The sequence below is a fragment of the Musca autumnalis genome, unplaced genomic scaffold, assembly GCF_047663935.1.
Source record: "Musca autumnalis isolate F117 unplaced genomic scaffold, ASM4766393v1 scaffold_5, whole genome shotgun sequence".
Taxonomy (NCBI): domain Eukaryota; kingdom Metazoa; phylum Arthropoda; class Insecta; order Diptera; family Muscidae; genus Musca; species Musca autumnalis.
This window is the reverse complement of record NW_027412088.1, coordinates 211,578,637-211,590,851: the sequence shown is the minus strand read 5'-3', so window position 1 is coordinate 211,590,851 and position 12,215 is coordinate 211,578,637. Positions and strand designations below refer to the sequence as shown.

At 34.7% G+C, this 12,215-nt stretch overlaps 1 protein-coding gene and 1 pseudogene across 1 annotated transcript; both read left to right on the top strand.

Annotated features, from left to right (window-relative positions):
• Positions 1-260: 260 nt before the first annotated feature.
• Positions 261-1,226, top strand: LOC141386939 (activating signal cointegrator 1 complex subunit 2-like; annotated as a pseudogene).
• Positions 1,227-10,022: 8,796 nt separating this feature from the next.
• Positions 10,023-11,601, top strand: cN-IIIB (cytosolic 5'-nucleotidase IIIB). Its single transcript, XM_073990188.1, has 3 exons — positions 10,023-10,635; positions 10,690-11,113; positions 11,167-11,601. Exons 1-3 carry the CDS (start codon positions 10,241-10,243, stop codon positions 11,290-11,292), a joined length of 945 nt encoding a protein of 314 aa, XP_073846289.1. The 5' UTR covers positions 10,023-10,240; the 3' UTR covers positions 11,293-11,601.
• Positions 11,602-12,215: the final 614 nt, after the last annotated feature.

The following is a 12,215-nucleotide window of genomic DNA, read 5'->3' as shown; positions in this document are numbered from 1 at the left end:
TTAAAGGCCGCACCAGCCTTACGATTATGGTTGGCTCTTGATGACTTATTGGCTTCCTTCTTCTGACGATTACGCAGTGCATCTTTCTCTTGACCCTGACCCTTTTGTTTGCCAACCACATTATGATTTGGTGCCATATAATACAGTGCCCTTTCTTTACAATAATATTTATGTGATAAATGAACAATCGAAAAGCCTTTTGTGGACAAATCATGCCCGTTTGCAGTTGTTGAAAGCGTTTCGCAACATTACCTATTCTTATGTTGAGACGGTTTTGGCAAAACGGTAAGTAAATGTGAATATTTTAGAAACATGTTTTGTAGTTTTTCTTTTTTTAGAGAGGCTGGCCTTTTGGCATCTGAGGACTTTATTGGTGGAATGTTTATCTGAACAAACATTTGTGGTGACAATGAACGTCATTATCCCTTGTCATTTGAGGTGGAGATTTTAAAACAAGCCTGTCCAGATTTGTAAGTACCTTTTTTATGGAGTTTTGGTAACAATTTTTTGCAAGTTTTTGTTTTTTTTTTTCAAAACTAGGGATGGTTTCAAAACAGATTTTGTGATTGATGGTTATCGCAGAGAATGTGCCAGTGCCGTTGTGGATAACATAAACAATAATGACCTAAAACAGGAAATTTATAATAAGAGCCCCAGTCCTCCACCTCCAACAAAGCCTGTAGAAGTTGCTAACCAAAAGACAAACAACAAGAGTAATGCCAAAGAACCCCCTCCAACCATGCTCGACTGTTTTGACGGGCTCGACGGGCTTTGTGAGACGTGTCCTCAGCCATTATAACAATGCAGAGGAGGCAATATCCGCGGTACTAGAGAACAATCTACCACCCGATCTAGCTGCGGCTGATCAAACAGAAGTCTATATACCACCAGACCCTCAAGACGCAGTTTATCGAGAAACGGGTGTTAAATACTTCAATGTCTTTGATGGTGATAAATATGACATCATGACTCAAGATAAACCACAATGTATTATCAAGAAAGGTAAAGGTATTCCAAATGCCCCGAAAAATTTTGCCCAAGTTCTTGATGATAAACGTGATTTGGCAGCCAGAAGGCATAAATATCAAGAATATTCGTTGGTAACAGAGGGTGATGACGAAGATAATCAGGATAAAGAATATAATGATGAATATGATGACAGTTATGAGGCAATATTGGAAATACAAAGATTTGAAATCTGCTTTGGCAAATGTTGTCGGCAGTAACAGGAGGTTTCCCACGGCTACTAGGCGATCGAATAACATTGGTATTGAAACAAGATAATTTTCATAAATTAAATTTTTCAAATCTTCTTTTCTTATCCACGATTCATTGGATTCTTTGGGTGAAAGTATGCGGCAAATAATGCGTAAAATTAAATTTAAAATCTCTTCATACAGGTCTTGAATTTCGCTGGGAGGTAATTGGGTAAAGACGCTAATATAAATTGCAGCCAAGGCGGATTGTTGGTAGATCAAGTAGGACCAAAATCTAAAAAAAAATATAGAAAATGATTTCAAATTTGCAATAATTTACGACTTAAGATCGGTTTAAAGCATCCTTGTGGATCTCTTTGGAATGGTGATGGTATAAGATATTTTGAAATTGTCGTTTAGTTCAAATTAAAATGTAATTGACAAATATGTATATGTTTGTTTACATACACATACATACAAGGTTTGTCAAAATCTTTTTGCCAATGAAGGGACGGAAAGCGAATACAACTCTGTGAGCGTGAGGTTAAATTGTATCATTGTATCATGATAGTACATATTAATGGTCTGTTCCTTTACTTTTGAAAATGGTAAAACCGGCAAAAGTAGTAAAAGTTGTAAACTGCTCCCATATGAATTGCATTGTGTCAAAAGTAAAGGAACGCTTTTCGAGTAAAAAGTGGCAAAACTTGAAGATTCTTGCACGTAAAGGAACAGAGCTTAAATGTGTATTTTACCCTGCGTTTACAAATGACAGGACAGTTGAGTTCATGTATTGATTGTCAAAAACCCAAAACTTGCCTGTGTGACGTAGGCGTCCAGACAACTGCCAAAACAGTTATAAAATTATGAATGAAAATCATCGATTTATTTTCGTTTTCCGTTCACTTATTTTGTTTTTGTACATATTCTTTTGTTTTCAGCACATTTGAATTATCATCTCACTTCTTTTTCACAAAAATGTCAAAAATTGTTTAACCCGACTGTCTTTGAAAAAATGATGGACAGCTGGGAGACAAACGACAAATATATGTATGTGTTAGTAAATCAGAGTTGTATTTGAAGACAAACTGTCTGGTGTAAACGCCTAGTTACAATATGATATATGGTCTGTTCCTTTACTTTTGAAAATGGTAAAACCGGCAAAAGTAGTAAAAGTTGTAAACTGCTCCCATATGAATTGCATTGTGTCAAAAGTAAAGGAACGCTTTTCGAGTAAAAAGTGGCAAAACTTGAAGATTCTTGCACGTAAAGGAACAGAGCTATAAATTCAAAAATTGTGTTGACATTTTCAATTGTAGGAGTTTTAAGAATATCCAATCCTTTGTTGTGCAGTATTACCCTGCGTTTACAAATGACAGGACAGTTGAGTTCATGTATTGATTGTTTTCCACTCACATATTTTGTTTTCGTTCATGTTCTTTTGTTTTCAACACATTTCAATTATTATCTCACTTATTTTTACAAAAATGTCAAAAATTTGTCTTCCCTGCTGTCTGTGAAAAAATGATAGACAGCTGGGAGACAAACGACAAATGTATGTATGTGTTAGTAAATCAGAGTTGTATTTGAAGACAAACTGTCTGGTGTAAACGCCTAGTTAGGTTGTGTTCTTGATGTAGAGACGGGCATTCAGAAAGGATGTGACGGACGGTGGAAATATTATTACATTTTGTACATTTATCATCGAAATTCCTGTTCAGTAGGTGCAAGTGTGTTGAAACTGTATGTCCCATTCGTAGTCTTGAAAAAATTCTAATTTTCCTTTTCTCCAATTTGGAAGAATAAATTGGAAATGAATTATCAGGATTTATAATGTTGTAATGGTGGTGTGTAAAATCCTTGTATTTATCAGAAACAAAAGCTTTTATTTCTGACTTTATAACTTTCTTTAAATCGACTTTTTCCATTAATGTATCTGTGACTAATGGTGCTGAACAAGCATATTTTGCTGCAGAGTTAGCGTACACATTTCCGGTTAGACCAATATGTCCAGGGATCCAGAAAAGTGTAATCTTGTTTTTGTTATCAATTAACAAATCGCGTATATTATTAATAGATGCCCATTTATTGTTAGCGACGTTGCATACAGCTTTTATAACAGATAAACTGTCCGTAAATATAATGGTGTAAAATTCCCGCTGCTTCTGCGGTAAATATAGATGCAGCGTTTCTTAGAGTATGTGCTCCTAGAATCCGACCACTACACACACACACACTACACATTTCATTCATTTTTTTTTCATAAATTCTGAATAATTTTGTATTTTCAATATATTTTTATATGTTTCTATTTTCAAAATTAAAGAGAGAGAGAGACATGTCAAAACAATATTTGTGTATACAGACTTTCAGGTATTTGTTTCCTTTTTGTTTCTGATTTTTTACGCGATTTCGAACTAATGGACAAGAAATGTTTGTGGAATTAACAAGGACACACAGCCATCTTCCTTCTGCCTCTATATAAAACGTTTAGTTCATTAATTTTCATTCATCTTTCTCCTTTTTTCTAAAAATGTTTGTGTTTTCAATTTTGAATTTAGACATGTCATAATTAATTTTTGCGATAAATTCTCTCATTTGTTAGGGATGGGACATACTTATTCGTCGTTCAGAGAGTATTTCTAATCGAACAACGTAGAAAAATCGTCGTTCGTTCATAGAATTTTGTGTGGGGAAATAAGCAATTTAATCGTAGTTATGGGTCGAACAACGAATAGAGAACGAACGACGTACCGTGGAAACGGGCTATAAAACAGTGATGCGTTTATGCTTTCGAGGAACAAATTGTTACGAGACCCTATATTGGCGCTAGGACGGCTTCCGGAGTTTCCAACCCTTCCAATCTTAGCCCAGGAAATGAACACTAAATTGAGACAGTATAAAAGAAATCACAAGAAAAACACACCACGCATCATTCTTTTAGGCGGCTTGTTGAATATGCCCCCACACTTGCCCTCCCAGCCATGATCCTTATTGTCAAAAAAACTCATATTTTAAGGACCCCGTATCGACTACACTTATAGTACTTACCAACCTACACTCCGGTTCATCTAAATAGAACCAGCCAATATTTGTCTACAAATACCGTTATATCAGACGAAAGGAGAGGAATTGTAAATTATAATTTTGGGGACATGTAGAGTATATAGTAGCCGATATTTTCAATACCTAACATGTTTCACATATGCGTCATAACGGTACTTTTTACTCGCTTTATGAAAAAATGTCAAAATATTAGCGTTTTTGAATGGTTCACCAGGATAGAACCACCCTTATACCCCGGTTACACTATTGAAGGTTAACCCACTGGGTTTAATAGATCCAGTGGGTTAATCTTTGCTGGTTACACTTAGCTTTTCGAGGATATAAATTGTCAGCTGATGTTTGTTTACGTATACATACAAAATAACTAATAAAGTCGTGTTTTACACTTTTACAATTTTTCGTATGAGATATCGTCCCCTCTTTGCTCATATTGGTATATTTTACACACAGGGATACATTTTTGTATCAAGGAATCAAGCGTGCTTTTTGTTAAGAAAGTGTCTAATGTAAAAAATAAATAAATTTATAATTTTCAAATAACTTTAGATTTATTAACTCCATAAAATCTCATGCGACCAATCGTAAACGTGTAAAGCACGACAAACGCTGTTGCAAAAACAGTTGCAACTTTTGGTACTTTTTGAGTAGAGTTGGATTTTTTTTGGATTTGTGCCGGATTTAAAATAAACCCAGTCGTGATAGGATTTAACTTTTGTATGGCAAATCTGGTCAGATTTGACCAGATTAAGCAATAAATCCTCATGAAGTGTGTTAACCCGGCAAAAAGCTGTAGTGTAACCGTGCTATTAGAATTTACACAAATCCTTTGTTAGACGTGGTAAACTTTAACAAAAAACTATTTATAATTATAAATAAATGCCGTGAGCACAGTTTATACAGTTGGCCATTCAGAGTTCTGTTAACAACATTTGACAACAAACATAATAGATTGTTCATTATTGTGATTTGATTTCCTTTGTATTTTATGTATTTGACAGCAAACTAAATAGTCAGGGCTAACTAGTTTGGGCTGAATGGCCAACTGTATAAACTGTGGCCGTGAGTGTTAATTGCTATCAAATATTGTGCAAACATTTGTATTAGGGTCTTGAAATTTGATGAAAATCGATGTTTAGAGCTCCAAAAAATATTTTTATGAAGAAATCGGTAGAAACAATTTATAAAGACAAAATTTTATACTGAATTATGTTCAAAATTTTCTATTCTACAATAAAATTACAAAAAAAGTCACATTTGATAGGTTTATGAGTCCGAAACAGAGGAAATATGGTAAAGATAATTAAAAATTCTACCTTTCCAATCCAAAATTTGATATTTTATGTCAGGAAAGTGAATGCAAATCGATGGGTTCCTCCCAGTTTCGTTGGCTGTGAACATTTACAGGTCCAAAAAATAAAGAAAATCCCACCGCCGAACGCTCCATTTCACCATCAAGTCCATGGAATTTCAAAAGGTTCTAATACATTTGATGTGAAGAAACAACTTAGCGATAGGGGAATTGCAGCACCTGTTGGGTATGTGTGAACCATGAGATACAATACAGTATAGAGCAGTGCTGCCGGGTTTCAAAGCAAACAAATTAAATACATTTTTTATAAAGCCACATGCAACAGAATTTGAACCCTTTTCACTTTAATGCTGGGTTTACATTTACGAAATCCACTCTATTTTAACTGTCAATTACTTTGCTTAAACGTCAAATGAAATCCAATGGATTTCACATGAGTTTTCATTTGACATATGTCCAATGAATTGACAGTTGAAATCCACGCGATTTCGTAAATGCAAACGAACTATAAATTTGAAAAGTTTTAAATGTTTTTGTTTACTGGAACATAAAGGAGAAGGGAAAGTTTATATACAGGCTGTTTTAAATGTAGGAAATCCACTGGATTTCAATTGTCACCTTGCTTATTCGGCAAATGAATCCTTGCAAATATATCCAGTGGATTTTATTTGACGTATACTCTATGTAGTTGACATTTAAAATCCATTTGATTTCAAATACGGGCGATGAAAAAAACTAACAATAGTATCGATGCTATCGATATTTTCATAAGAAATATCGAATGGTGCGACTATCGATAGTTTGCCAGCTCTATATTCGACTTCATGGGAATCATCTCACCTTCCCATAAATTTTCGCATTTCCTTTAAATTAATTTATCAGTGTTCCTTATTTAAATTATTTCGTTGACATTTCTTTCAAATGCTTTTATCGGTGTTCGCTTTTTGGTGCAAAAACATTTGTATTTTTTGGATTTCCTTCCTTCTTCACGTCATAGAGGTTGGCCTGATACCCAAAGTATGCATAGGCCATTACTGATTATTTAATTCATTGATGGTTGGTTACTGAGTAATCACTGGTATTTGTATTTCTTTTAAATCGTGCTCAGAGGAGGAAGCCAGTCGGCAGAAAATCGGCGGCGCGCCGCTGACGCTCGTTTTCTTCGAGTCGAGCCGCCGCCGATTTTGTCGGCTAAAAATCGCCAGTCGTCAAATCGGTAGAAACGGCGCGCGCCGATAATTTCCCGGTCCACACTAGACTGATTTCATTGAAAAATTTCATGAAATTTTGCTTTGTCCCGGTCCACACTAGCGTGAATTTCATTAAAAAATTTCATGAAATTAGGTGTTCTTAAATCGAATTCCCCACTACAACAATTTTATGATTTTACTCTACTATGGACGTCGATCTAGAGACGCATAATTTCATATCAAAATTTCAATGAAATTACTGTAGTGTGGCCCGGGACTTTCTGAGTAATTTTATGAAATTTCTGTAGTGGGGAATTTGATCTAAGAACGTCTAATTTCATGAAATTTTTTAATGAAATTCATTCTAGTGTGTACCGGGACTATGTTTAAACTACATGTTCACTAAGCTGAAATTTAGCCGCGAGTCGGTAAATAAGTCGGCGCGCCGCCGCCGATTGTCTTGCACAGACGTGAGCGAGCGGGCCGAAAAAGTCGGTCGGCTTCGTTGTATATTACCAAGCACAAATCGATTTTGCGATTTTTTGATTCTTAAGCTGGGTACACATTGTCAGTTTTGAATGACAGCTTTGTTGTTGCTTGCTAGTGTGGCCGTTCATTTTTGTCATTCATCATGCAACCACAAAATATTTTGTGGTTGCAGGACGGTTTGACAGTTATCGATAATTGCGAAATATCGACATTCAAAACTGACAATGTGTACCCAGCTTTAAGCATAGTACACACGGTCCAACAAAACTGACAGTCATCGAGGTCTATTTCGTTAATATCAAAGTCTAGCTGATTAATTACTTTCCTAATCACTAAATTATGCCTTAAATTTTGTATTTCAATCATTTCTAGCTAACAAAAAGTTTTGTAGGAGAAGCTCTCAAAGTTTGGAATTTTTTTTTTGAACTTCAGTACTATGCTAAGTCAATATTTGTTTATAACTTCTGTTCGGATTGTCCGATCATTACCAAAATTAGACAGAATTTAAGTTGAAGGACGTTCGACACCTCCAAATAATAGTTTGCTAATTCTGATAAGCGAGTTTTGCAGGACAAGCATTAAAAGTTGGAAATTTCTTTGACCTTCAGTACTATGCTAATGTTTGGTTTACATTCGGCGTCTTTTCGTGATTTCGAAGGCGTTTCGTGATTTCGCGCGAAATCAAGCAAAAATTATCATGATTTCGCATACAAAAATGAAATCATCTCATTTCGTGATTTCAGCGAAATCAACATCGAAATCACAGTACACATGATATACAACCCTGCTTTTGCCTGAAAAAGTACCAAAAGTTGCAACACTTTTTACGTATCACAATAAACAAGGTAGATGGTCAGTTGCTGCAACAAAAAATTGTATTATCAAAATTTGTAAGCAATGTGAAAAAATATTAAATATGTTAGAAAAAATAGCGAATTTTCATAAATTGCTTCCCCATACAAATTTCTTAAAAAAAGACGGGAACGGAAAAATTACGGAAATTGCAAAAACTCCAGCAGAAATGTCAAAATCAACGTATCAGCTATCGTAGTTAGATGCCAACGAACATGCTGCTAGTTTCTAATACCCTAGACAGACAGGCCAAAATTGTATGGTAGAAAATAGGAGAAGAGAGTGTTATTCGGCGCTGCTATTGTTTAAAGAGAAGTGCAAGTCTTGCTAGATTTCGGAGTACGGGAAATCATTTTTAGCACTGAACGGGCAAACTGCTTCAAGTAATAATATTTTGCAGGTTCTGAGCACAAATGTTATCTATCAAAATTTATTATTATGATGTCTCAACGATAAAATATTTTTTTTATTTGTTAGTACTATACACAATTAATACGATATATAGCTAATTTACGGTAATTTTCGAAATAAAGTTGTAAAGTTCTATATTGTCGTATATTTTTGATGACTAATTAAATATACAACAACTTGTTTTGAAAATTCATGTTCGATCAGCTGCGCATATGCATCTACCTAGATAATTGTGATATGTTTGAAATCAACAAAAAAATAAGTATAAACACCGGGGTGTATTTCAGGATTTCGTAAAATCCAGTGGATTTTGGAGCGCAAGTGTAAACTTGGCATAAGTCAATATTTGTTTATAACTTCTGTTCGGATTGTCCGATCATTACCAAAATTAGACAGAATTTAAGTTGAAGGACGTTCGACACCCCCAAATAATAGTTTGCTAATTCTGAAAAGCGAGTTTTGCAGGACAAGCTCTAAAAGTTTGGAAATTTCTTTGACCTTCAGTACTATGCTAAGAGGTAGTTTACACTATCTATCAATGTCATATGACACGAAATAAAAACATTCCATATTTACCCACGGAGGCAATGTGGAGACGTAGTTTTTTTACATTTTTGCTGGTGTGGACGCACAGAGTAAATGGCGTAAGGAAAATCTCCAATATTGCTCATATTAGCGAATATATAACGATGAAAATTTCATGTCATATGACATTTACATATAGTGTAAACTACCTCTAAGTAAATATTTGTTTATAACTTCTGTTCGGATTGTCCGACCATTACCAAAATTTGACAGAATTTAAGTTAAAGGACGTTAAATATAAAAATGTAATGAACTTGAAAACATGCTAAGTCGACTTAGCATCATGATGAAATAATAAGGTGGCGTAAAACGGCCAGCTGATTGGTTTCAATATGTAAAATTTTTTGTTATTGTGAATAAATTGTATGAAAACGTAAACAAACATTTTGACATATTGAAGAATTTTCCGCCAAAAATGTGTTGTTGTTGTGCTACTTACGTGACCTTTTAAATAGATCTTGCTTAGCATACTATTGTTTGGAGGCGTCGATATAATGACGGAAAATTTTATGTCATATGATATTTACATATAGTGTAAACTACCCCTTACATGTTCAAAAACAACGATCCTATTCAAGAAATGACATTTTGCTTTCTTAGTAATTTTATTAAATTTCTGTAGTGGGGAGAATGAATTTCATTACAAAATTTCATGAAATTAGACGTTCTTAGGTATAATTTCATGAAATTTTTAATGAAATTCATTCTAGTGTGTACCGGGACTATATTTAAACTACATGTTAACCATGGTACAAACACACAGGTAGCCGCATCGGCAATTGTTGGTAACATTAGGTGTCAAAATTTGACGTTAATTCAATGCAGTTGACACATTATGTTACCATCAGCTGGCGTGATAATGCTACCTGTATTATTGTACCATGATGTTAACTAAGCTGAAATTTAGCCGCGAGTCGGTAAATAAGTCGGCGCGCCGCCGCCGACTGTCTTGCACAGACGTAAGCGAGCGAGCCGAAAAAATCGGTCGGCTTCGTTGTCTGATCGTGTTTCTTTTAAATTAATTTATTCATATTTTTTTTTGCTAACGAGACCAAAGAACTTGGAAGATTTTAAAAGAAAACTTCAAAATATCTTCAAAGATTTTTCGTAATTCTTTTGTTGGTCGCCTTTTCCATAAGATAATGGGGTTGTCAAAGGAGCAGGAAAGGATTATAAATGAAAATATTGTTGTTCGACTAGATGATATAGCTCTGTTTTCGAATGAAAATTGCAAAATAAAAGATCCAGATCGAGTGGAACAAATTGTCAGTGAACTCGTGAGGGGCGGATCGGATCGATTACAACTGGTCTCAGATTTTGATTACACCATTACTAAACAGCGTAAAAATGACGGGTCACCCGTATTGAGCAGTTTTGGAATATTAAATGCATGTAAATCGTTACCACAGAGTTTTGTTGATGAGTCTAAAAATCTTCATAACAAATACCGACCAATTGAAATTGATCCCCACATTACCATCAATGAGAAGATTCAATCTATGATCGAGTGGTGGACAAAAACAGGAGAGCTGCTAGTGTGAGTCCTAAATTAAACTGTTATCTTACAATGTTAACGTTGGACCTTTTTCAGGGGATTCAAATTAGACCAAAGCGAAATTGATGCTGTGGCAAGTAAATACAAGGATTCACTGCGAGACAATTCGCACGAACTTTTTGACACCTTGAACAGGTTAAACATACCAGTTTTGGTATTTTCGGCTGGATTGGGAAACTCCGTAATTTCGGTTCTTAGGCAAGCCAATGTGATGTATCCCAATGTCAATGTGATTTCAAATTTTCTTCAATACAAAAATGGTTTACTCGATGGTTTCCAAAAGCCGATGATACACAGTTTCAACAAAAACGAAACTGCCCTAGATCGTCATAAGTATTATGATTTGGTTCATAATCGTGACCATATCATTGTCATGGGTGACTCTTTGGGAGACGCTGATATGGCTAACGGTGTGCCAGCTTCCTCGCACATTCTTAAAATTGGATTTCTCTACGACCATGTAAGTTTTAACAGAAACGCTTGAAAATAATCAATTTGTATTTTTTTTTCTAGGCTGAGGCTAGTTTGGATAAGTACATGAACGCTTTTGACATTGTATTGATTGATGATCAAACAATGAATGTACCTTTGGCATTGTTGGCGGCTGTGGAAAAATACCAAAATAAAATTAGTTCGTAAAAGTCGTTATTAACCTGCATTGTACAGAAAGCTCAAAGTATAATCAAATAGAAACAACGATGAAGTTGGTCATACTTCAGATTTTTTAGTAAAACATTGTCTTGTACTCTATTGAATTATGTATATATCTTTAGAAGGCTAAACTAAGCACATTCTTATAGCCAAACGTTGCCGTGGTTCCAATAACACACCACATAAAGGCAGGCTTAACTCTAGTTTAGTTTAGATTTGCGCCTGTCCATAGGAGAAAGTCTTAAGTCCCCGGCCAAAGGCCGGCTACTTAAATAAAAATTATAATTTAAAAGAAAATTTTATTTTATTTTATTTATTTCGAATGGGTAACCAAGCCTATAAGGCCATCTATGTTACAAAAGCAAAGTTATCCTAAACTACACCTAACTCTGAACTTAATCCTTAAAACTAAATAAAGATATAAACATATTTAATAATAATTTCTAATTAAACGGGGTTTAAGCATATACTACTCCAAACAAATATAAAAGCATATCATATATTAAATTTAATATCTTATTTTATACTTAAATGAGAAGAAAATATAAACAAGTTTCAGCGACAACTCCAAAAACAGAATCTGGCCATTAATAAATTAAAACAAGACATATTACATTCAGATATCATGAGATTGGGAATAAGTGTACAATTTAGATTTAAAAGAAATAAGTGATCCCCCAAGACACTTAAGTGGAGGTGGCAGATTATTAAATGCACGCGAAACTCTGATAAAAAATGACTTCTCTAGCACTGGCGTGATTCTTGGCAAAATAATTTGCAAATTCCTCTCCGACCTACCGAAGGAAAACAGTTCGAAAACGCACACTGGTGTCTTCAACTTAACTATCTTATACAAATATAAAAGACACCTAATGATAACAAAATTACTAAAACTACAACCGAGAAAGCTC

Coding starts and splice junctions, on each gene's coding strand:
- cN-IIIB (XM_073990188.1), top strand. CDS start 10,241: ATGGGGTTGTCAAAGGAGCAGGAAAGGATTATAAATGAAAATATTGTT. Junction 10,636..10,689: donor AAAACAGGAGAGCTGCTAGT/GTGAGTCCTAAA, acceptor GACCTTTTTCAG/GGGATTCAAATTAGACCAAA. Junction 11,114..11,166: donor TTGGATTTCTCTACGACCAT/GTAAGTTTTAAC, acceptor TTTTTTTTCTAG/GCTGAGGCTAGTTTGGATAA.